Here is a 26,132-nt window from a genome sequence, read left to right as displayed (position 1 = left end):
CGCTTCACACCCTGGAGGACGGGGCTGTGGCCCCCCCACACTCCCTAGCAGATCATTACATGGAGAAACCTTTGGAATGCAAGCGTGCTGATCCACACAGGTATGCACACATGGGTATTCACAGACGCGGACTACAGCTTTCTTGGCTGCTGCCTCAAAGCACACTGTGCGCTGTCTATCTTGCGTGCTGCACAATATCGTTTATTACTTAGTAAATACTGATATCTATGACTAGCTAGTTTATTGTGATGGTGCTTTGTTTTCTCTATTATTATGTTGCTCTTTGTTGTTTGCTGTCTCCTCTGTTTGTTTTTGTTTGTTTGTTTTTTTTTTTTTTTCTCCATACAGGTGACCCAGGAGTTTTTTTGTTTTTTTCTCTCTTCCCCCCCCTTCTCACCGTCTCTTCTCCCCTTTGGTTTTCTTTCTTTCTCTCCCCCTCTCTCTCTCATTCATTCCCCCTGTCCTATTTATTAAAAAAAAAAAAAAAAAAAAAAAAGACAAAGGATGAACTGAAGCTCTGCCATCACGTAATGTCGCATACTGCTGTTTCTGATGTCATTTAGAAAAAGAAAAAAAAAAAAAAAAGGAATGAACATGATTAATCTGGCTGAGCTTGGAGAGGAAATAGGTTAGAAACATGAGAGAATTAATGAGAGTCCTTGTGTATTTGAGGCTGAGTTGTGTCCATCACCTGGTCTTCCTACATCACAACCCCTGACCAAAGGTTATGGAAAAATAATGAAAAAAGTGAGAATTTATGCTTGGAAAATAAGCCGTTTGTTTTATTTTTGCTGGAGTCTAATCTGACCTCAACAACTAAGCTGGTACGTCAGAATTTATAATCCACCTAGCGAGTAGATTCATCAGCACAAAGGTTTAGAACAAAATATCTGTCTGCTCCCTTCCTCGTGCTAAATGTGTTTCTCTGTTTTTGATGAGGAGCATCAGGGTTTCTTTTTGTAGAGGGGGGATGGTGGGTTTAAATAAGGGCAGAGGAAATGAACTGGCACATAGATTACGTAAATTTAGGCCAGCCGTGTTTTTATTTTATTTTGCAGTATATCTTTAACGTTGTCATTTTTAGTCTGTGTTATTTTGCGCTTACTTTATCCAACGACTGAAGCTCAGAGATTTTGTTTAATCTGTTTTTCTTGACAAAATTGGTGCACATATCTCGTGTATTACAGAATAGAGGTTGACCTTTATTTGTCAAAAAAACAAAACAAAATGAAGAGCCTTAAGCCCTGACAAAATATATGTGGGTCAAGCCATGAACAATCAATCTGACCCCTAAATATCAGTGGCTCAAAGGGTTGGGTTAAGTCTAGGAAATAAAAAATACAATCTCAGTGTCATGATCCAGCTGTGTGCAGGCAGGAATTGGACCCAAACATGAACTCACTGGAAACAGAACTGAACTCAAAATGGCAGCTTTTATTGCTGACCAGAAAACTGTACAAAACCTAAACTGGGAAGAATCTAACAACACACACACACACACAGCTGTGAGAAATCTGACACGAGACCCAAGGGAAGCAAAACTCAATACATTTACATAGGGCACAGACCTTCAAAGTGAAACAGGAAATGTAACACAGACGCGGACTTGACTAGGGGAGACAGAGCAACTAAGAAACACAGAGACCAACAAAAAGGAGGCACAGAGGGCAGCTACTAAATACTAAACAGAATACAAGAAACCCAAACCAAGACACTAGACTACAGAATAAACTGAGGCAACAAAGAGAACTTAGAACATACATCATAATACAAAAACCCTGAGACACAAGAAACTCTGGGTCAGGAGATCCAGGATCCTGACACTTAGGGCTTTAAAACACATTTAAGTAACCCATTTGTAACTAACACATTTTTGAGCGTAAAATAATACTTTAGTAGAAAATAATTTTGGCACAGAAGGAATTGAGGATAGCCAAGATGAGCCTGTATTGAAATGTAGATTGAGAATTAATATGGCATCACACTGATTCACAGACGTTAACCCTCTGGAGCCAACGGACGGCCCAGCACGTTGCAGCCTCACTAAGTCTCCGTCTCCACTTGTGTCCAAAGTATGGAATTCAAACTATGTAGCAGCTTTTAATCCTAACAGTATGGTGCATATAAGTTCTGCACTATAAAAATAGATTGAAGCTGACAAAATAACCATGCCTATGTTGTGGACTAATTTAACCGTAAATAACTCAAAAGCTTTGCAGATATTTACGTGTTAAAGTTACTGGGGGGTTTTTTTGGGGGGGTTTTTGTGTCCCGTTTGGATCTTTAGCCATCAGAATTGTTGTCTTAAGGCCAAGAAAGATGCCAAGCGGATTTATTTTACCAAGTGGATCATCATGGCCTTGCCATATTGGTCCATTTGATTGACCTTTATTATAATTATGAATTTATTTTATTTTCAGTTGCTACAAACGGGACAGACATGACTGGGGGATAGGACAGGGAGAGAGAATGAAAGAAAGAGAGGGAGAGAAAGAAAACCAAAGGGGAGAAGAGACGGTGAGAAGGGGGAGAAGAAAGAAAGAAAAACAAACAAAAAAAAACAAAACACCTGGGTCACCTGTATGGAGAAAAAAAACAGAAGAGAAAGCAAACAACAAAGAGCAACATAATAAAAAAAACGGCACCATCACAATAAACTAGCTAGCAGTAGATATCAGTAGATACTAAATAATAAACGATATTGTGCAGCACGCAAGATAGACAGCGTACAATGTGCTTTGAGGCAGCAGCCAAGAAAGCTGTAGTCCGCGTCTGTGAATACCCATGTGTACACCTGTGTGCATACCTGTGTGGATCAGCATGCTTGCATTCCAAAGGTTTCTCCATGTAACGATCTGCTAGGGAGTGTGGGGAGCCACAGCCCCGTCCTCCAGGGTATGAAGCTACGTTAAAGTTAAAGTTACTGTTAAACTATACAAAATTAAAAATGTTCTGTGTCACATTTAGTGCTTTATTTTAGATCCCCTTTACAGATATTTGTGATTGAGGGATTTGGTTCAGTTTGAGCACATATAATGACTTAGACCTCAGAGTGTTAAATTGGTGCAGTTTTGTTGATTAATGTTCAAAGTGGGTTATAGAAAGGGACTTAAAAGTACTTAGACTGATTGTAAAATTGATTTGGCGGTTTTTCAGCCTTGAAAATTTCATCTTACTGTTTCCTATATGAAGGTATGACAGCTCAGAAACACTGAAAAAATCTAGATAAACTAAAAAGCAACTTAAACATAAACAATTACAAAGAAAGAACAATACAGTATCCCCATCTGAACCAAAGAGTAAAACAGTGAAATGTGAATTATTAAATATTAGGTCTCTCTCCTCCAAGTCTCTGTTAGTACATGACTTAATAATTGATCAACAAATTGATTTACTCTGCCTTACAGAAACCTGGTTGCAGCAGGATGATTATGCTAGTTTAAATGAATCAACACCCCCGAGACATTCTAACTACCAGAAATCTCAAAGCACAGGCCGAGGGGGCGGTGTGGCAGCAATTTTTTACACCAGCCTATTAATTAACGAAAGACCAAGACAGACTTTTAATTCATTTGAAAGCCTGATGCTTAGCCTTGTCCACCCCAGCTGTAAAACTCAGAAACCAGTCTTACTTGTTATCATCTATCGTCCACCTGGGCCTTACACAGAGTTTCTGTCTGATTTCTCAGACTTTATATCTGATTTAGTTCTCAGCTCAGATAAAATAATTAGTGTGGGTGATTTTAACATCCATGTAGATGCTAAAAATGACAGCCTCTAGCATTTAATCTGTTATTAGACTCAATTGGCTTCTCTCAAAATGTAAAAGAACCCACCCACCACTTTAATCACACTCTAGATCTTGTTTTAACATATGGCATAGAAACTGAACATTTAACAGTGGTTCTTGAAAACTCTCTCCTGTCTGATCATTTCCTGATAACATTTACATTTACAATAATTGATTACACAGCGGTGGAGAGTAGACTTTATCACAGTAGATGTCTTTCTGAAAGCGCTGTAACTAAGTTTAATCGAGATCTCAATTTCAGTGAAAATAATCGTGATTATAATTTTTGCCATAATTGAGCAGCCCTAATCTATATGTAAAAAAGCACTGTGGAATACACCAGGCACAAACACACGCACACGCAGGTATGTACTGCCAAATTCCACATTTATTTGTTTGTTTACACAGCTGACTCAGTCGCACAAGCCTGACAGCTCACGAGCCCACCTGATCTCTCGCCGCTCCTCCCCGTCTCACTATAAACACAGCGGAGGGAGACCATCATTAGTACATAAACACCATCAGCTGTTCTTACCGGCCTCGCAGCGCCGCCCTGTTGAGCCTTCTGCTCCACTCCTCCCCGGCAGCTGCGCCCGGAGCCACGCCTCCGCCACACACCCCCACCGCCCGTTCGAGGCCGGGGAGCCGTCCGGCCGAGCCAACTCCCCCCCTCGCGAGCGAGAGAGGAAATCGGCCACCGCCATCTGTGCCCCCGGCCTATGGATCACCTTGAACTTAAAGGGCTGCAATGCCAGATACCACCGGGTGATCCGGGCGTTGGCATCCTTCATGCGGTGGAGCCACTGCAGCGGGGCGTGGTCCGAATAGAGGGTGAATGAGCGTCCCAGGAGGTAATAGCGCAGGGAGCCGACCGCCCACCGGATGGCCAGGCACTCCTTCTCCACGGTGCTGTACCGGCGCTCACGCTCCGCTAGCTTCCGGCTGATGTACAGGACAGGGCGGTCAGCTCCCCTCACCTGCTGAGACAAAACGGCTCCCAGCCCTCTGTCCGAGGCGTCAGTCTGCAGAACAAACGGGAGGGAAAAGTTAGGAGTGTGAAGCAGCGGCTCCCCACAGAGAGCGTTTTTCACTCGCACAAACGCCGCCTGGCACGGCCCCGTCCACTGGACCAGATCCGGGGCACCCTTTCGAGTGAGATCGGTCAGGGGGCTGGTTAGCTGCGCAAACCCCGGCACGAAGCGACGATAGTAACCCGCCAACCCCAAGAACCGTCTCACCTCCTTTTTCGTCCTGGGGCGCGGGCAGGATGCGATAGCCGCCGTCTTCCCCACTTGTGGACGCACCTGCCCGCCCCCCAGGTGGTACCCCAGATACTGCACCTCCCTCCGTCCAACCGCGCACTTCTTCGGATTGGCCGTGAGCCCCGCCCCCCTCAGGGACTCCAGGACCGCGGCCACCCACGGCACATGCTCCGCCCAGGTGTCGCTGTGGATGATCACGTCATCCAAGTAGGCGGCAGCATACGCCGCGTGCGGACGCAGTACCCGGTCCATGAGACGCTGGAAAGTGGCCGGGGGCCCGAACAGGCCGAACGGGAGTGTCACGAACTGGTACAAACCGTACGGAGTGGAGAAGGCCGTTTTCTCCCTGGCCTCGGCAGACAAGGGAATCTGCCAATAGCCCTTGGTTAAGTCCAGCGTCGTGAAAAAGCGGGCCGTGCCTAACCGGTCCAGGAGCTCGTCGACCCGAGGCATGGGGTAGGCATCAAAGCGTGACACTTCGTTCACCCTGCAATAGTCGACACAGAACCGTATAGACCCATCCTTCTTCGCCACCAGAACGATGGGGCTACACCAGGCGCTGTGCGACTCTTCTATTACTCCCATCCTCAGCATTTCCGCCAGTTCCCTCTGCACGATTTTTCGCTTATGCTCCGGGAGCCTGTAGGGCCGTGAACGCACCGTCACGCCGGGCTGCGTCACGAAATGGTGCTCGATGAGGGACGTCCGGCCGGGCAGGGGGGAGAACACGTCCGCAAAGCGCTGTTGCAACGCGACAACGTCCGCTCTCTGGGCCTGTGTGAGATGGCCATCACAAGGGAGGGAGGCGGGAATGATAGAATTTGGCACCTCAGGCCCCAACTCATCTCTCTCCTTCACCAGGCTCACCAGAGATGCGGTTTCAACCTCTCTCCACGCTTTAAGGAGATTGAGGTGATAAATCTGCGTGGCTCCTCCCCTGTCCGACCGAGCGACCTCATAGTCCACGTCCCCGACACGCCGTGTGACCACAAAGGGACCTTGCCACTTGGCGAGCAACTTCGAGCTGGAAGAAGGGAGTAACACAAGCACTCTATCTCCCGGTGAAAATTGCCTGAGTCTAGCCCCTCTGTTATACAGGCGTTGCTGACGCTGCTGAGCCTGGAGCAAATTCTCCCGTGACAACCTCCCCAAAGTGTGGAGTTTTGCTCTCAGGTCCAACACGTACTGTATCTCATTTTTGGCGGGGCTCGGACCGTCCTCCCAGCTTTCTTTAATCAGGTCGAGCACCCCACGTGGCCTCCTGCCGAACAGCAGTTCAAAGGGAGAAAATCCCGTGGAGGCCTGGGGCACCTCCCGCACTGCGAATAACAGAGGGTCTAGCCAGTGATCCCAATTGCGTTCATCCTCGTTAATGAACTTCCGAATCATGGACTTTAAGGTCTTATTCAGCCGCTCCACCAGCCCGTCAGTCTGAGGGTGGTAGACGCTGGTCCGAATAGATTTAATGCCCAGTAATTCATACAGTTCCCGCAGTGTACGAGACATAAACGACGTGCCCTGGTCAGTCAGTATCTCTTTCGGGATTCCGACTCGGGAGATGACCTGAAACAGTGCCTGCGCCACACTCTTAGCCGAGATGGTGCGCAGCGGAACTGCTTCCGGGTACCGCGTTGCGTAATCCACCAGGACTAACACAAAGCGGTAACCGCGTGCACTCCGGTGAAACGGCCCGATGAGGTCCATGCCGATGCGCTCAAACGGGACCTCAACGAGGGGGAGAGGGCGCAGAGGCGCTCTCGGTATGGCCGGCTGGTTAACAAGTTGGCAGTCCGGGCAGGACGCGCACCAGCGGCGCACATCCGCTCGGATGCCAGGCCAATAAAATCGGGCCGTTATTCGCTCCAGAGTTTTCTCGTAGCCCATATGCCCTGCCATGGGGTTATAGTGGGCCGCCTGGAAAAGCGTTTCCCGGCGGCCCTGCGGCACCAACAACTGGGTGTGTGTTTCCTCAGTCTGAGTGTCACGACTCACTCGATATAATCGGTCATTTAATAAGATGAAACGCGGGTAGGTCTGCGCGGCCTCAGGGCGCACCACGTGACCATCAATAGCCATCACTTGGTCAAAGGCTGAGCGTAGGGTGCCGTCACGAGACTGCTCCAGTGGGAAATCACCCATGGGGGACACTTCCGGGGCCGGCGGGACGTCCCGTGAGGGACCCGCCGGCTCCTCCCCCCCGGAGTCGGTGTCGGACAACCCCGCGTCACCGCTGAATGCCGCGCACACGCTACACCCCGCTTCCGGTCGTGATCGCACCCCCGCGTACTGCCCCAGTAGCTGATGAAACCCCGGCCAATTGGTACCCAGAATCAGGGGGTGCGACAGGCGCGGGCTAACCGCCGCCGTTACCCTATGTGTATGGCCCTTGTATTTTAGCAGCAGCGGCACTATGGGGTACCGGTGCACATCACCATGAACACACCTCACCTCCACCCACTCGGCCTCCAATAATGCCCCGGGGCGAACCAAGCCTTGGTGCACGAGGGTCTGTGTGCAGCCCGTGTCCACCAACGCTTGGCGTATACCCCCTCGAGTCCTTACCGGAATACTGTATGTCCCTCCTGGACCGGGGGAGGGTGCTGGGGCGCCAGCAACGCGGAACACCTGCCCCACTTCCATAAGCGGACAATCCCTCCTCAGGTGTCCCGGCTGCCCGCACTTCCAACACTCCGGCCCCAGCGTTTGTGCTGCCCTCCGTGGCTCGGGGGCGGCTCCACTCGGCTCGGTTCCCCTGGACGGCACCATCGCCGCGAAAGGGTTAGTGGGGCTCAGCGCCGGCAGCCGCTCTGCCTGCCCTGGTGCCGGCACACGGCGCCTCAGGGCCGGCACTGGGGCCTGTTTGTTCGGCCTCCGTCCGGCATCCCCGGACTCCCCTGCTCCAGCGGCAAGGTGGTCCTCCGCCAGCGTCACCGCTACCTCCAAGCTTGCGGGCCGGTGGCACCGGACCCATCTCGCCGTCTCCGCTGGCAATCCCTCCGTGAACTGCTCCAGCACCACCTTGTCCACCAGCTTCGTCTCGCCCTCCGATGTTCCCGGCTGCAGCCAGCGCACCGCCGCGTCGCGCAGCTGTCGGGCCCAGGCGAATGGTCGGTCCGATGTAGCCAGCCGACAGGCCCGGAACCCCCGGCGATGGTCTTCGGCGCTGAGCCCCAGCCTGTCCACCACCGCCCGGCTCACATCCGGGAAGCTGCTCCTGGACGCCGGAGGCAGACTCAGGGCCGCTGTTTGTGCCTCCCCAGACAGCAGGGGGAGCAGCCGCGGAGCCCACTCCTCCCGCGGCCATTGGCACGCCTCCGCCGTGGCACGGAAGGTCTCCAGAAAAATCTGTGGGTCGTCCCCGTCCCCCATCCGGGGCACCGTCACCGACAGTGGCGAGGGCTTCGGCGTGGCAGCGGCCCCGACCAGCCGCTCCAGAACTTGTGTCTGTCGGTCCGTCTGCTCCCGCAGCGCGGCCAGGTGGGCACGTTGGTCGGCCGCCTGATCCCGGCTCATCGCCGCCATCTCCGCCAGCATCTGCGCCAAGAATTGCAGGGGCCGGGCGGGTGGCGCGGCCTGTGGGTCGGACATTTCCCCACCGGCACTGTCCTGGGTTTCGGCACCACTTGTGGAATACACCAGGCACAAACACACGCACACGCAGGTATGTACTGCCAAATTCCACATTTATTTGTTTGTTTACACAGCTGACTCAGTCGCACAGCCTGACAGCTCACGAGCCCACCTGATCTCTCGCCGCTCCTCCCCGTCTCACTATAAACACAGCGGAGGGAGACCATCATTAGTACATAAACACCATCAGCTGTTCTTACCGGCCTCGCAGCGCCGCCCTGTTGAGCCTTCTGCTCCACTCCTCCCCGGCAGCTGCGCCCGGAGCCACGCCTCCGCCACAAGCACTTAGACTAAAACTGACGTAGCTACGTTAATCCTACCGTAAAACAATAAGACAAGGTACGACCTCTCCCATACTCCTAGGATGTGGGGGGTGAACGCCAGAACACCCTGGAATGTTACAGACCTCCTAGGATGAGACATTCTTTCAATATGCCACCAACTATATACTTCTAAACACAAGTGATTACATGCAGTATTCTACCATATGCAAACTTATATCATTAAAAGATTATACTGACTACTAAGTACAATTTTCCATTGACAACCTTGTAGTACCATATCACCCTATTAGAGCACTTCGCTCTCGCTCTGCAGAACTACTTGTTGTTCCTAGAGTGTTTAAAAGTAGAATGGGAGGGAGAGCCTTCAGTTTTCAGGCCCCTCTTCTGTGGAACCAGCTTTCAGTTTGGATTCAGGAGACAGACACTATCTCTACTTTTAAGATTAGGCTTAATACTTTCCTTTTTGCTAAAGCATATAGTTAGGGCTGGACCAGGTGACCCTGAATCCTCCCTTAGTTATGCTGCAATAGACGTAGGCTGCCGGGGGATTCCCATGATGCATTGAGTTTTTCCTTTCCAGTCACCTTTCTCACTCACTATGTGTTAATAGACCTCTCTGCATTGAATCATATCTGTTATTAACCTCTGTCTCTCTTCCACGGCATGTCTTTTATCCTGTCTTCCTTCTCTCACCCCAACCGGTCGCAGCAGATGGCCCCGCCCCTCCCTGAGCCTGGTTCTGCCGGAGGTTTCTTCCTGTTAAAAGGGAGTTTTTCCTTCCCACTGTCGCCAAAGTGCTTGCTCATAGGGGGTCATATGATTGTTGGGTTTTTCTCTGTATCTATGAAGCGCTTGAGGCGACTTTTGTTGTGATTTGGCGCTATATAAATAAAATTGAATTGAATTGAAAAAGCACCAAACTGTTGTATTTTGGACTATCAAGGTGTTTATTCTATAAAGATTTTGTAAGCCTTCATTAACTAGACAAAGTTTATTGTTCAAAAAAATAGAAAGAAATGAAATCAGCTGAATTTGAAGTGGTCAGGTGGGAACATTTCTGTCCTAATCCTGGCTATTGTCAGCCAATGGTATTCCTCCCTCCCTTTGGTTGTCAATTTACTAGGTATGTAGCCACTTTGTGTTGCTATTAATTATTTTTGTCTGTGATCAGTGCAAGATGCATAATTAAACAACATTTCATGGTCCATGGTCACATCATTGCTAATCTCTTCTTAGTTCTACCCTGCTCCTTTTTGTCAGCATGTGCACCCAATGATTCTCCTATTCTCTGGAACTCTGTTAAACAGATACAGCACTCTTGCATTTGGTTTTTTGACGATGATGGTCGAGGGTCTAACGGATAGTCTGGCCAAAAAATCTCCCCTAGATGTTCAGTTGAGACATGGCTAATGATTCACATCATTATCATCTGCATCAATCACACCATACAGTGAACCCTTGTGCCCTATGAATGGGTGTGTTTTCATCCTGTGAGTAATCACTCCAGTAAGGATAGAAATGTTAGATAAAAATTTAGGAGAAAGGTTATCACTGAGAAAAACTTTGCATTCATTAGCAGTGACTCTTACGTCTTTAGGGAACAAGTGGCGAAAAACCATGTGAGTAAAATGGACCCACTGATTAAACAGAGTCACCCAGGCTATTGCCTGTATTGGTTAGTTTGTCACGCGTCTGCATGTTTCGACATTTCTTCCAACTGTACTGCATTTACTGAACACATGCAAATGTATTTAAATATTATACACCAATCATCCACGACAATAAGACCACCTGCAAATGTTGTGTGAGCCTTCTTGTTCTGCAATGACAGCTCTGGCACCTTGACACAAAACATCTGGGGATATTGTCCACAGAACATCTGCCACACAAACATCTTTAAACACCTTATGTGTACACAATTTTAAATGCATGTGTTTATCACATACAGTACGTGGAGTACATCATGTTATAAAGATTTATTTGCCTCTTACAAGACCGATGTTCTGCTTTCAGATCCCGAGTTTAAAGGGCTTGGGGAACTGCCAGCTCTACCATGTGAGTATTAAACTTGTGTGTGATCATGATACAACATAATATTAGACACAAAGCAGAAAGTCAGTGTAGTGCTTGATTAAATTGATATGTGTTAACATCAAAGTAGGAAACGAGTTGTTAAATCAAATTTACATACTGCAGGAAAGATGTCATGTTGCTGGAAAACTGCAGTACATTACATGTGTCATGTTTTAATAACTGAGACGTTTGTACATGGTGACTTTGTTACACATTAGTCTGAGCTCACAGTACATAAATTTGTGAGCTAGAGGTTAGCAAGTATGATTATAATGTTATATGGAGACAAAATCCTAAGTTAGCATTACTGCAGTGTTACTAGTGATTACTGGAAACTGGAATGTGCATACAGTAATGGAGGTTTTAACTGCTAGTTTTAACCTTTCCAACTTAATGTATCAGTTTCCCAATCTGCCATGAGAACCAATGTTGGAGTTTTAAAAAAACTAAAAATGTAATGAGGTGTATTTAAATTTTTGACTTAGGTACAGCTCCACACATACATGTTATTTTCCTCAGAATTGTGTTAATAACAGTACTAGAAAACCCTTCATACTCGATGCTACAAGATGTAAAAATTTAAATAGAGTCTAAAATTTGAATTTGGAAACTTAATTTGTGACATCACAACCAGTTTTGAACCGTTTCTGTCAAAGGGGAAACACATAGTGACATGGTGACACATAGTTAGCCTATGTAAAATAAAAATGTTTGCACATTTATCTATTCAAAGATATCTTGTCTTTAACATTCTGAGATGATGATGAGATAAAGTGCTGTTTAACATTTTCACATTGCCAAGGGCAAGCCCAACTCCACAAAGGATGGGATGCTATGTAAAATGTCAATAAAAACATAAACCTCACAAACCTTTTACGTTATGAAACATATTAGTTCATTTTTAAATTGATGGCAACAGCATATCTGAAAATATACGAGGTCTAGAAAAGTAAGTGGTGGTAAAAAGAAGCCTTTTACAGCTAATTGGGTGAATCGAAATATTCAGAGAATCTGGAAGAATCTCTGTGCACAAGGGGACAAGGCTGGAAATCGTGAAAAAAAAAAAAAAAAAAAGAAGCATGAATCTATCATGGAAATCAGTGCCCGGTCTCAGGAACACTTCCAGAAGTCATTGTCAATGAACACAGTTCAGTGTGCCGTCCATGAACACGGGTTAGAGCTATAGGATGCAAAGAAGAAGCCATATGATCCAGAAACACTGCCATTTTCTCTGGGCTTGCAGATCTACTAGAAAGGCATCATCAGTGTTGAAAAGTGTGTTTTCAGGGAAAAAGACACCATTTTACCAAGGCAATACCAAACCTACTGCATCTATTAGAACAGCATAACTTTGCTGGACTGAACTGGCCTGCATATAGTCCAGACTTTACACCAGTTGGAAACATTTTGCACATCATAGAATGAAAATCACAAAAAAGAAGGCACTGCACTGTAGTACAGCTAGAATCCTATATCAGACAAGAATGAGGCAACATTCTGGTCTCCTCAGTTTCCAACGTTAACAGGCTGTTGTTAAAAGAAGAGTGGACGCTACACAACAGTAAACATGGCATGCCCAACTTTTTTGAGACATGTGGCTGGCATTAAAATTCAAAATGATCTTTTTTCTTAAATTGTATTTTCTCAGTTTAAGCATTTGATTTATAGTTTATGAGGCTTGCAGACCACTGGATTCCATTTTATTTTACATTTTACGCAGCATTTGAGGTTGCATAAATCTTCATATGAAGCGTCAAGTACTACAGAAAACTTGTCTCTACAACTGAAACAGGCCTCATTGTTACAACAGCATTGCTTTAACTGTTACGTAAAACTGCTGCTCTCCACAGTTTGTGAGTTTGAGATGAATGGTCCAGAAGGCTACGTAGATTCAACGCAGATAGCTAAGGAAGGCCGGGCGCAGCAGACTGAAGCCGTGGACTGCAGATGGTACATCAGGGCTCCACCGAGAGCCAAGGTCTGCATACTGTGTGCCATTTCTTTCTTTCTTATTTAAACAATCTCTGCTAATCACAGATGGAATTTGACTCTACTACAAACTTCAGATACCTGGAATTGATTGGTTGTCTGCTTGTTGAGACAGTAGGCCGGTGTTCTACCTGTAACATAATGTGCAGTGTTGGTCAAGTTACTTGAAAAAAGTAATCAGTAACGAATTAATGATTACTTCCCCAAAAGAGTAATCCCGTTACTTTACTGATTACTTATTTTCAAAAGTAATTAATTACTTAGTTACTTTTAAAAACACGATTTACAACCTGAATAGGTAATAAAGCAATAGATCTGTCAACCCAATTCTACTTTTTCTGCATAATCCATCATACAAAATGTAATCAAATGGAAAAGTCTCTTTTTTTTAAACTCGTTTTATCAGTTTTAATCTTTTAACTTTATGCATCAAGCAAAAATTAAATTATATGCACCATTCTCTGGCTTGAAGAAATTAGTTTAACATTTAAACCTATTTTCTGCACATTTCAGCACATAAAATAAAATATTTTTGTGTTTACACTCAGTCTTTCAAATAGATGCAAGAAAAACACAGCAGAAAGTAAATAAAATCAAAGACTAGCAGTCCTGTTGCTCTATTTTCACCTGTAAAGCAGGAGTGGGGTAGGCGGAGGTGTGCTCTGGTGCAGGTGTGGCGCAGCAGTCAGTGGAAGAATCCGCGAGTTTCTCTTTGAATTTCCCATTACGTCGTTGCGCACTCGGAGCTTGTTTAGGGTTTTTTTCGGAGTAAAAAGAAGTTTTCTTCCCACGCACAACGGACGCTAATGTTTTTGTCACTTTTTATGGAATCAAACTCAAAGTAAGGTCAGTACTTCCACGCTTTAAACGCTGCATGCTCATACTCTCTCCCGCACTCGATATATGATCCATTGTTGATCTGCAGACAGCTGTTGTCTCACGTCGCACTCGCTTACGTCACTGTCTTGAGACATTCTTGCAAAAAAATCACGGTTTTAGTAACGCAGTAATGCAGCGTTCCTACGGGAAAGTAACGGTAATCTAATTACCGTTTTTGCAATAGTAATCCCTTACTTTACTCGTTACTTGAAAAAAGTAATTAGATTACAGTAACGCATTACGCGTTACTGTAATCTAATTACTTTTAACGCGTTACGCGTTACTGCCCATCTCTGATAATGTGAACATCACATTTTTACAGTATTCTGCTCAGCAATGACTGATGTGAAACTGTTGTAGCAGTTCTCATTTAATGATGTTGAAGTTGGTTGTTTTCAGACAAACACTGTAGAATTTTTTAAAACCATCTTCAAAACGTCCAAAGATGTCAGCCTTACAGAGCTCAATAAATGACTGCAGGTCAACAAAATCTTGCCAGTTAAATAATATTGCTGTTAGTATTTACACATCTACATTTCTTTTGTCACTGTTGGATATTTGAGCCATTTCAACGAGGAATTTTTATGTGATAAATAGAGAAGGTCTTCAAGTCATGAAAAAATGAAAGGAGAAAAACATAAAGATGTCCCAGTGTTATTAAACTCTGGTCCATTCACAGCACTCTTTCTTCTCATCCTTTTGTCTCCTCACAGATCTACATGCGTTTTCTTGAGTATGAGATGCATAACTCCAATGAGTGTAAGCGTAACTTTGTTGGCATCTATGACGGCAGCAGTTCCGTTGAGCACTTAAAGAATAAGTTCTGCTCCACTGTGGCCAACGATGTCATGCTGGTTACCTCTGTGGGGGTGGTGAGACTGTGGGCAGACGAGGGCAGCAGGAAGAGCAGATTCAAAATCCTCTTTACAACCTTCCATGAACGTGAGTAAATCTGTCTGCCTGAGATTTGTTTCTTTTAAAGATCAAGATTTATTGGAAAATGTTAAATAATGAGTAGAATTTAGATAACAAGTGTTCAGGGGATTGCAACAGTTTATGAAGTATATACATCTATACATCATCTGCCAGTGAGCAAGCACTTGGTAACAGTGGGAAGGAAAAACTCCTGTTTAACAGGAAGAAACCTCTGGCAGAACGAGGCTCAGGGAGGAGCAGCTAGCAGAACGCTATCTGTGTTGGCTGTTGGCTTCTAGGGAAAGGAGTGGTGCTGTTCCTTAGCAAGCCCATAGCTAATGTTGCCTGTTTAGGCAGAAATGGAGCCAAAAGTGAGTATAGTTAAAGTCTGACTTTGAAGAAGAACATATTGCTACAGCCGTATCTTTCCTGCCTGTCTTGTTTCAGCTCCGTGTGAGAGAGACACTTTCTTTTGCCATAGCAACATGTGCATAAATCACACTCTGGTGTGCAATGGCATCCAGAACTGTGTTTACCCATGGGATGAGAATCACTGCAAAGGTATGTTGAAATTCCAACCACCAGCCACATGCTGTTTTCACAAAACACGCCTGTGATTTCTGTCTGTATCATCCCCTCAACCAGAGACGAGGAAACCGAGCATCCTGGATACGCTAGATAACACTAACCTCACTATCATTGGAGTAACCTGTGGTCTGGTCGTCATCCTGCTCATCATCTCTGTCATCATCCAGGTCAAACAGCCTCGCAAGAAATACATCATCCGCAGGTAAAGTCTCGGTAAATTGTTATTTAGTAGTATTGTCAAAAAGAGAACAAGGGGAATTAAAGACTTTAGTGGTTAAATAAACCAAAACATTCAGAACTATAGAACTTTGTAGACATCAAGGCTCTGTTCATGTACGCGGGTATTTTTTGGTAATATTAGCTTTCTCTGTACTTTTTGACCTCCACATATCCAAAACTTCCTTTCAGAGTGAACATTTCAGAAGTATTTACACGTGAAACAAAGATTTTGTCTTGGTAGATGTGTGATGTGTTTTTATAAGAACAGATTTTTAAATAATAAACAAAACACCTGTGTGCATCAGAATATAGCCCAAAATCGCAAGTGTGCAGTTCCTAATAAATGCTGATGCTGCTTCATGTGTGCTTTGCTGGGACTGAGATATACCTTTAACTATCGATTTGATCAATTTGTAGATCTTGATCTATCTTTACTCAGTAGCCAAAATCGCTTGATTTGAGCAGTGTTTAAAACTGCACATTTACATAGTTGTAAAAGAGTAAAGGGCACGACTTTCAAAATTCTGTTACAGGTCAGACATTTTAACCCTCACATTAATATCAATAACAGGGGCTTTTAATTGTAAACATAAAAATGAAGATTGGAAATGACTGAAAAGTTAAGCCAATACTTTATCTCTGAGGAATTGTCGACTTTTTTGTCAATCACAGTACTTCAGAGGTCGCATCCAAATGTCCAAAAGAAGACTCCCCCACTCTTTTCCATGTGTTGTGACCATCTTGCATCCTTAGTTAATGGTGTAGAATTATGAAGTCGCGCCAGATAGGAAATAAAAACTGCCAGTTATTCATACTTAAACCTTCTGGTTGCTGTTAAAATGTACATGTAACGTGCATATGTATTTGCAAATATTACACTCAATTTACGTGCTAGGTGTAAATTCACAAACCTGTGTTCTGCCAGAAAGTGATTTCTGATGTTTCTATATGTTTTCTACACATAACACCTTTGCCTATATTCTTAAATAAACTGTAGTCAGCTGGATTCCCACAGAGGTTATAAAATGAAGAAATAACCTGCTTTGTCTCTATGACTCTGTGTTATTGTACCTACATTACAGGGCTGTGCAGAGAGGTTTAAAGGGGTGGGTGCTCAAAGTTAAAAAGGGGCACATTGAACCAGGCTGAATAACAACAACACACATTTATCAAAAATCTAATATGGGCAACAAGGCAAAGCAAACGTAGCCGATGCTTTACCTGATGGGTACAATGTTGCTGTTGAGGGGTTGCTGTGGATAGTGCTGGAGGGCAGGGCTGTGTTGATCTGAGACTGTAGACATTAAAAAGTCCATAGGAGAGATGGTAGCTGATTAAACAAGTGTCATGAGATAATAACAAAATGCAAAGATTGGTGACAGCGCTTGGAATCATAAGGCAACAAAAACTGTGAGAAATAATTTAGGCTCTGCCTGTGATTCACTCTTTGCTTCTCTTCTTCCTTCCATCCCATCATTTCATATATCACTCTCCACTTGCTGTCTATCTGAGTACAAGGCACAACTTGCTATTGCAATAAACTATAATCTAATTATCCACACCTAACAACTCTTGCACTTAATCTAAAATAAAATGATGACAGAAAAATGTTATAGCCCTGCCTTTAGTAGCCTCACACAGCTCCTACTGTTTCCTCCTCATGTCCTTGCCAGCCATGTCTGGACAATGTTATATCATGAGTAATGTGTTTTTTAAAAATCCATCTAAATAAAACAAACACATGCACGCACACACAATGACATTTTAGACCTTCTTCAGAATACTGTATATACTATGGGCATCATGGTGCTGATCCAGAATCTTTTTTTTTTTTAATTATTTATTACTAGAGCTACAATAATAAAGCAATGAGGAGGGGGAAGTAATAAATATGAAATAATAGTAATGGATTGCATTTATATAGCGCTTTTCAAGACACCCAAAGCGCTTTACAATGCCACTATTCATTCACTCTCACATTCACACACTGGTGGAGGCAGCTACAGTTGTAGCCACAGCTGCCCTGGGGCAGACTGACAGAAGCGAGGCTGCCATATCACGCCATCGGCCCCTCTGGTATGGAACGCCAGGACTGCCATAATGAATTAATTAAATACACCATTAAATAATTAATTAAATGTGTCAATAATTAATTAAAATTGGAATTAATTAATTAAATAAATAGTTATGACACATGTAATTAATTAATTATTGACACATTTAATTAATTAATTATTGACACATTTAATTAATTATTTATGTATTTCACATTTTAATTAATTATTGACACATTTAATTAATTATTGACACATTTAATTAATTATTTAATGATATATTTATTTATTTCATTTTGGCAGTCCTGGCGCCTGGCTCTCATCATGAAATAATTTTATCTGTCAGCCTCACCCATCAAACTCAGGGGGCGGGGTTAACACTGATCGAGTCAAAACCATTGCTTTGGCCTGGTGGCCATTGTCTGTGGAAGCTAACAGAACTGAGCTTTGAAAAACCCTGTTTGTGTGTCACCAAATACCGTTTTAATATTTTTTTAGCCGAGAATGTAGTGGTTTAATCTTCATGTGTCTGGTCGGTTTGTCAAGATACAGCCTCTTTACAAAAGTGTTTCGATGATTTCGGAGATGTCTGCCCAGTCTCACGGCAAAGCGTGGGATAGACCCACTCGCCTCGCAAGCAATCCCACCAACAAAGCGCAGGCCCCGGTACACAGCTGTAGTAACCCCCGCTGACTTCTTTTACTGAGGTTATATTTATCTGTGTTTTATTTCCTGATGTTCTTATGTGTCCTACGTGTTTCAGTCGCCAATTCTGAATTATAACTAACATTAAAAACATGTTTAAGGAGGAGAGAGAGCAAATAAATCTGTTTAACATCTGATCTTTGGGTTTTTGTTCAGTAATCAGCGTGACCTCTGTATAAACACATAGAAGAGATAACGTTGGTGTTTCCGTCATGTAGTAACTGCTGGCTTTAACTGTACAAAGGTTGTTCGACACTATGAAACACATACAGACTTCATGATGTTCGGCTAATATTTTTATTGTGAATATTAATCATGCTGACCTCGCTCTGTACACCACGCAGCGAGGTCAGCATATCCACGATATCCACGATATCCTCAGCTCCATGAGTTAACACAAAGTTTCCCAGCTGACTATCTAACTTCCAACTATTCCAAAGACGTGAAAATATACAGCATAAAGAAAAGTGTAAGAGACTCAGCAGCAGATTAGAATAACAGTTATACATTTAATAAATCACCAAATGAATCCAAGAAACGAGCAAACCTGTTCTGACAATATGAGTTTGTATTCCCTCAGCTGCAGACTCGCTGCTGTTTAAATGTTTGAAAAGGAAGATTAGATATAAAAAATGTCAAACATAGACTCAGTCTGCCTTCACATTTGATATGAGGCCAGCACGTATAGTGGCCTCAGCAGGCTATTACTGAAATACACGTGCTATATCATAAACTATGATATAAACAGGGAGGTCCTATTAACATATTTAGTTTTAAAGGACACCTTCCTGCCTTTAGTCTCCTTCATGAGCAGTATTAGTTTTCTTCTAACATCCAGAAGTCTGCAAGATGTGTTTCATAGTTTGTAACAAGCCTTTGACAGGTAAACATAACATGACCGAAAAAGCAAAAAAAAAAAAAAAAAAAAAAAAAAAGAGAGAGAGAGAGTGTAGACATAAGAAGAGAAAATGCTCTCAATTATGGAGACAGGCAAATGGTTCATTTATGTTTGATGTGTGTTTATTCTAGGGCTGCTCAATTAATCGAATTTTAATCATGATTACGATCTGGGCTTTCAATGATCATTAAAAATGACTGAGCCGATTATTAGCCCCTCCCTCATGCTTTACTCTCGCGCTGCTCCGTGTGGCAAATCAAGCGCACTGCTCTGCATTTCGAACACGCGTCACAACAATTAAGAGGACCCGAGGGAAGCTCGGAAAGCTAAGCAGAAGTTATTTGGAGAGGAGTGGACTGCCGTTGGTTGAAAAGAGAGGTAAAAAAAAAAAAAAAACTTCAGTGGTGTGGAAACATTATGGGTTCGCGGAGTCAGACATGGATCAAGTAGACACAGTGTGTAAACTTTGCTATGGTGTCGTAGCTGCACCACAGAGCAACACTGCAAAGTTTACATTTTTCATTTATTTCTTTTATTGCAAACATTTGCACTGTTATCAGTATTTGCACACTATTTTATATTATTTTTTAAAGTCATTATTCAATACATTGTTATTGTTAACCCTTTAAAGCCGGTCAGAGCAGCATGCTCGTTTTGTATAACTATTTTTAAATCCCTGTAGAACCTGAACCGCTAAGCTAGCACAATAAATTTTTTTCCATATGAAACCAGAGGAGTTGTACTTACATCTTATGCCATCAGCTTGTCCTAGGTCACGGTTTCCTTCCACATATAGCTTTGCAAAAATTGCATAAAAAGCGCTTGCAGGAACAAAAACATAATATTCCAGAAACAGGCTTTGCCGATCTGATCAGCTGTTCTTAACACTTCCCACATTGAAAAAGACGTCAACACGAACTATCGCAAGTGACGTCATTTTCGCGGAAAAATGTAGTTTTTTACTTGTAGGCCTTAGAACTCGAATTGCACTGCTGGAAATAGTTTATTTTGATGCACATGCACATTCTTTGCAAATTTGCATCATAGGATTGTTTTTTTGTTTTTCCTGCAGTGTATATAAAAATTGCTGTATCTCCAAAAATAAAACTATGAAGACACTCAAAATAAATTTCCTTATTTTTTGCAACTTTTTTGTATTTAAAGTTTTGAGGGATAAGCCTCTTAAATTTCTCCAAGTAGAAATATATGTAAAAAAAACAAAAACGATTTTCAATTTTTTTGTAGTTTATTGCACTTTTTTGCAATTAATGTAGTTACTATGGACTTAATACATACACATTTTTAAAATATGGGCTATAACAGTTGTATTGATGTATAGCAACTTGAAATGCTCCCACAAATGGCACTACAGCATGTAAAAAAAAATATTATAAGCTCTGGCGGACTTGGTTCTATGGTAGATCTTAAAGGGTTAAATAAATATCGTCAAATAATCGTGATCTCAATTTCAGTGAAAATAATCGTGATTATCATTTTTGCCATAATCGAGCAGCCCTAGTTTATTCCTCCCTAAATATCGTCAGTGAAGTTTGCCATGCACGTCAGATTTTCCTGCGCATTTTTATACCTCTGCCAACAGAGAGAGAGAAAAAATCACATTCTAACAGACAGCTGGTGCTTAGAATACAGCGTGTGTTTTTAATATATTATAATTATAATAATGCATAATTATGTGGACATGCATATTAGGTCGTTTTTTAGTGAAATATAATCCCTCCAGAAAGGGAGGAAAAGCCCTGTAACTTGCTTTAAAACTAAATATGTTCCCTAAAACGGTGGACAGAGCTACAGACCCATGACAGCCTGACACAGGTAGCCAGCAGCTATGACCAGCACTACTTGTGCAGTTAATAAAAGGACAGGTAATGTTTGTCGCGTTGTTGCACACACAGCACGCTCGTTTGTTTCAGTTCGTCAGTTGCAACAAGACAGCTTACCAACGTGTACGTAATAAGCTAATACTCCTGGGTGCTATACACTACAGTGTACGCTGTACACCTACTTACTGGTTTTGTCGCATCAGTCTGTGTCTCTGAGTTAATTTGTGTTTCTCCTACAGCTCCGGACCGCTAAAAATGCGCGTGCTCTTTGTGAGCTCGTTCCCGGCTCGTAACCAGCGCGTTCTGCCGTCAAGGGCGATCACTGGTTAAATGTGATCATGTGACTGATGCAAGCCAGATCCTTTTATTTAGCAAAACTGTGATTGATAGTTAAATATTATTAAATATTATTGTTGAGGGGCACAGACAGGACTCCGCACGCACACACGTTAATATATATATATATATATATATATATATATATATATATATATATATATATATATATATATATATATATATATATATATAGCCTCAACAAAAGGGCACCTTGGGCACCCATCAGGAAAGGGGCGGGTGCTCAAGCCCCTCTAGCCCCCCCCCATCTGCACGTGCCTGCTACATTATAAACAATTCAGTCCTTTATGGAAACTTAATATCTTTTAATAGAACTCTAATGTTACATTTGTTGCAATTTCTGCTGCAATCTTGGCCATATCTCTGTTGAAAAAGTAATTTTTATTGTCAGTGACAATTTTACCTGGATAAATAACAGATTGCAGCACCTACCTTGTAACAGCAATTGTAACAGCAGTTTGCGGCTCAAAGTGACTTGATTTCATTCATAAGAGATACGTTTGACAGATTATAGGCAATACGTTTCATTAAGTTCTAATAAACATATATAGATATGCTACGATCATTACAGTATCATGATATTGATGATGTCCGTGAAAGGATTTGTCTGGTTTTCACTTTTTTTGCTTTTTGACTGCAGTTTAGAAATGTGCATATGTATAAATGCTTGAATTTCAGACCTTTAGTTTCAAATTGCACATGAGCAGCCAGGCATGTTGAAAAACCACATGCTGGCATTTTGTTCTTTCTACTTTTATCTTACAATTTATTCACATTAATGGGAATTTATACACATTTATCATTGTCTGTGTAGCTACATTCAAAGTTTCTGTTGCACATTCCTAAACGTTTATTGTATCTGTACTCTGGAACTGTAGGTCTGGATGTCTGTGCATGTACTCTCTTTACCTCTTTGGATCCACAGAGATGATTTTGATCCTGCCCTCCTCGACCCCGGTTTTGAGCCTCCTCACTATGAACTCTGTACTCTGCGCCGTGCCCCCTCTGGTGAACTGACCGATCCTGCCCTGGCCGAGGACTTTGACAAGTTCCACAAGCTGAGACGCTCCGAAAGCAAATGCATCCGTGACCACCACTGTGGCTCTCACCAGGGCAGTGTCCACGGTAGCCGCAGCAACTTAAGCGTGAGGGACGCCACCATTGTACCTGATGGGGGTGCTCTTGTGCCCCAGTTGCAGCCAGTGATGGTGAACCAGCAGTCGCCCCGACTCTCTCACCACAACACGCCGACGAGTCGACGGAACATTGTGGTGATGAAGCACAGCTACTCACAGGACGCTGCAGGAGGGTACAGGGCAGAGGAGGAGGAGGATTTAATGATGGATGATGGTCCCACCACCAGTCAGCACCACATGTACCATCATCCAATCCACCATGGCCCATCAGGGCTTGACCACACGGTCCATCGTACACTGTCTAATGACTTCTAATTAAAAGAACAACAAAAGGTCCCAAATGAAATTGCAGTAAAAATTAATATTGCAAATAGAGGTGGCCAATTTTTTTTTTTTAAAGGTTTTTACCTAATATGGTCAGTAGAGTTCCTTTTTCTCAGACATTCCAAGTAATTTCCAAGAATGCAATCCAAAAGTCTTTTTAATAGTAATTCCCAAAAACCAAAGAGTTTAGGAGCTATCTTGAATGGTACACTGCTATGTCAATGTAATTCATGAGAGATGGTTCCAAGGATGAGTAGGCCTATTTTGCTGGATCACAGTTCCATTTTTTCCTTTTTAGGTTCCTTGTTTGTTTAATGTTTTCACTCTAGGCTAGAATATGTCACATAGATCAAATCATATTTAAAATAATATAATTCATTAATTGTTTTGATGTTTGAAGTGTTTCCTATATGGATGAACATGCCTACAACACCAAAGCAAGAAAAATGCAATTATAAGTGTTATTTATCATCCGATTTACATGTATGTCAGGTCATATTGTGGCTGATTTATTTCATGTTTATTTACTGAATTAAATATTTACCCTCTGCTTGAATTTGACCATGGCACAGCATATTAATCTGTGTGTGTGTGTGTGTGTGTGTGTGTGTGTGTGTGTGTGTGTGTGTGTGTGTGTGTGTGTGTGTGTGTGTGTAAAAGTCAGTTCATCACAAATGAAAAACATTCAAATGAATTTGAATTTAAATATACATTTGAAAAAAATGTCAGAGTTTAGCCACCAGAACATTATTCACAGAATTCTGGCATTTCACACAAAGTTTATCAGTGATTTTCATAAAATATCTCACATAATATATTCAATGTTCAAGGTTCTATATTTGTCACATGCATAGTTATACAAGTATAACCACAGTGAAATGTAACCATTCATTATCTAGTTACTTTTAAGTTTGCAATTGGAAATTGGTGTTTATTATTATTTGTTATTTTTTATATATATATTTTATTTATTTATTTTTAACCACGCTCGAAACATAATGAAAGCTAGCTTGAATGGGAACGAAAGCGGGGAGGAACGGTTTGTAGTTCCTCTTTGTTATCCACTCGGGCCGATTATAGCCTTGCACAGGTCGTGTATTACAATGCTTACATGTTACAATAACATATAAATAGCAGGACTTTGAACTATGATAATCTCTTTTTTCGTAACTAAGGACAACATAGACTTGCAATTTGTTCGAACAATATTTAATTTCATTTATGAAAACTTGAGGTCGAATAAGTAAGAGCTTGCTAGCTGAAACACAGTCCCCGCTGTCATTCATGGAGTAGAGTGAACGATTGCAGACGTTGCGTTAAACTAGCGTCATGTCACAAGAGGAGCTCCTGCTGGACTCGGGACAGCCTAATGAGGATAACAGGGACAGAAAGGGCAGGAGCCGCATTGGGCTCGTCGTAACAGGTTTAGTGGGAGGGTCGCTGGTTGCTCTGTACGCAGTGGCTGCTCCGTTTGTAGCCCCTGCCCTGAGGAAAGTCTGCCTCCCGTTTGTCCCGGCCACCACGACTCAGGTGGAAAACGTCCTCAAGGCGTTAAGGACAAGGTCGGGAACCCTGGTGGACATAGGCAGCGGAGATGGAAGGATAGTAAGTACTGTTCTGCCCTCTGAGCCCCCTCAAGAACTATAAAATTATAGTTGCAAGAAAAATAAAAAGGTATTGAAAGCCTTTAGAGAAACCATGATTTTATGCAAGGCGCAGTTATAGATTAACAAAATATAATCAAACTTTAAAAAAAAAGCAAAAAAAAGCTCGTAAATCATGTCTGATCAATCATGTCTTAGTGATCGCTAAGGCTTTATCATCTACAAGCTCCAGCAGGTGTGTCCCGTAGCTGTTCAGGAGAACAGGGGACCAGTTCCGCCCTACAGACTGTTTAGTTTATGAGTATCTGGGATGTCATGTGGCTGAACAACTGTTATGTTGTTGGTTTACTTTTGTGCTTTGGATCGTGTCTTACACCTTTTGCCATCCTGTCCTAAGCTTCAGGTCAGGTCATAACTGTTGTCCTGATATCGTCTGTTCTTTATACAGTTTTGAAATAGTCCTGGTCTTATGACAGCTGGGCTAGGCTTAAAAAAATCCAGGGCTAGTGCAGTGTTAGGCTTGAAGGTTACCACGCATGAAGGCCAGAGGGTTAAAAAAAATTGAAACTGTTTTTGCAAACAGCCTTAAAGGGTGAAAATTTAATTTCAGTAGCAACCAATCTAACATGATTTACAAACGTGTGTGTGTGTGTGTGCTATACTGTTTCCCCTTGCTTCTTGCAGGTGATTGCAGCAGCCAAACATGGTTTTCGTGCGTCAGGGTTTGAGCTGAACCCCTGGTTGGTGTGGTACTCTCGCTACAGGGCCTGGAGGGAGGGAGTCTACCGCTCCACCTCATTTCACATCTCAGACTTGTGGAAGGTCAGTGGTTTCTGAAAACAAACCTTTGTTTTACAGACATCTGCTGTAATGAAGTTAGTCATTTAGCATGTTACTTCCTTTTTCCTTTCTTAGGTCAGCTTTGCTCAATACTCCAATGTTGTCATTTTTGGAGTCCCTCAGATGGTGAGTACCTCTGTGTCTCACCAAAATGCAGAAACTTGTGGAGTTCAAATCATCATGCTAATTATGTTTGTTTGCTGCTTTTATCTTCAGATGGAGAAGCTTGAGCTGAAATTGGCAAGCGAGCTGCCTAGCACAGCCAAGGTGGTGACCTGTCGCTTCCCCTTCCCTACGTGGATTCCTGAAAGTACCGCGGGGGAGGGCATAGACACTGTATGGGTGTATGATGCAAAGACATTTAAATCACACCTGTAACATAAGAAAATCAAGTCTAGAACACCATTCTACTCTCAGATTATTTTAAAAACTTTTGTAAAAATTTTGATAAAACTAACTGTAACTGGAAATAGTTGCATATATCTCTTAACATTTAAAACCACAAAAACAGGAAAAAAGGAAAGGTCAGTGCTGTACATTTGAAATGTGTGACCATGTGAAATGACCATGACAATAAAAATGATGATTGAGTATTACTGTTTATTGTTGTATAACGTTGCCCATAAGTTTCAGTGCAAGTTGCGGGGATTATACCAGAGTCCTAGGAGGAAGCTGCACAACTGGGAAACTGGCTTGTTGCGCGGAGCTGCCATCTAGTGGTGAAACTATCACATTAACACTTGT

At 43.0% G+C, this 26,132-nt stretch overlaps 2 protein-coding genes across 4 annotated transcripts in view; both read left to right on the top strand.

Annotated features, from left to right (window-relative positions):
- Positions 1–23,500, top strand: part of LOC147308997 (neuropilin and tolloid-like protein 1) — a 46,700-nt gene extending 23,200 nt beyond the window's left edge. For 2 of the 3 annotated variants that reach the window (XM_086271051.1, XM_086271050.1), the window contains exons 5-10: positions 10,980–11,021; positions 12,890–13,017; positions 14,621–14,849; positions 15,270–15,383; positions 15,468–15,612; positions 22,410–23,500. In XM_086271051.1, coding sequence (XP_086127177.1) covers positions 10,980–11,021; positions 12,890–13,017; positions 14,621–14,849; positions 15,270–15,383; positions 15,468–15,612; positions 22,410–22,935 — 1,184 coding nt within the window. In that variant the 3' untranslated portion in view covers positions 22,936–23,500. Of the gene's footprint in view, positions 1–2,873; positions 8,714–10,979; positions 11,022–12,889; positions 13,018–14,620; positions 14,850–15,269; positions 15,384–15,467; positions 15,613–22,409 lie in introns of those variants that run through there. The other variant, XM_086271049.1, reaches the window with a different exon arrangement.
- Positions 23,501–23,638: 138 nt separating this feature from the next.
- Positions 23,639–26,006, top strand: atpsckmt (fATP synthase c subunit lysine N-methyltransferase). The gene is made up of 4 exons (XM_086271052.1): positions 23,639–24,549; positions 25,233–25,370; positions 25,464–25,514; positions 25,605–26,006. Exons 1-4 carry the CDS (start codon positions 24,274–24,276, stop codon positions 25,764–25,766), a joined length of 627 nt encoding a protein of 208 aa, XP_086127178.1. The 5' UTR covers positions 23,639–24,273; the 3' UTR covers positions 25,767–26,006.
- Positions 26,007–26,132: the final 126 nt, after the last annotated feature.

The sequence above is a fragment of the Aulonocara sp. 'chitande type north' Nkhata Bay genome, linkage group LG18 (assembly GCF_057382095.1).
Source record: "Aulonocara sp. 'chitande type north' Nkhata Bay isolate Kocher_YH1m ecotype deep benthic linkage group LG18, A_spYH_male_GT1.1, whole genome shotgun sequence".
Classification (NCBI taxonomy): domain Eukaryota; kingdom Metazoa; phylum Chordata; class Actinopteri; order Cichliformes; family Cichlidae; genus Aulonocara; species Aulonocara sp. 'chitande type north' Nkhata Bay.
Note: the sequence above shows the minus strand (reverse complement) of the source record. Positions and strands in the feature narration are given on the sequence as shown.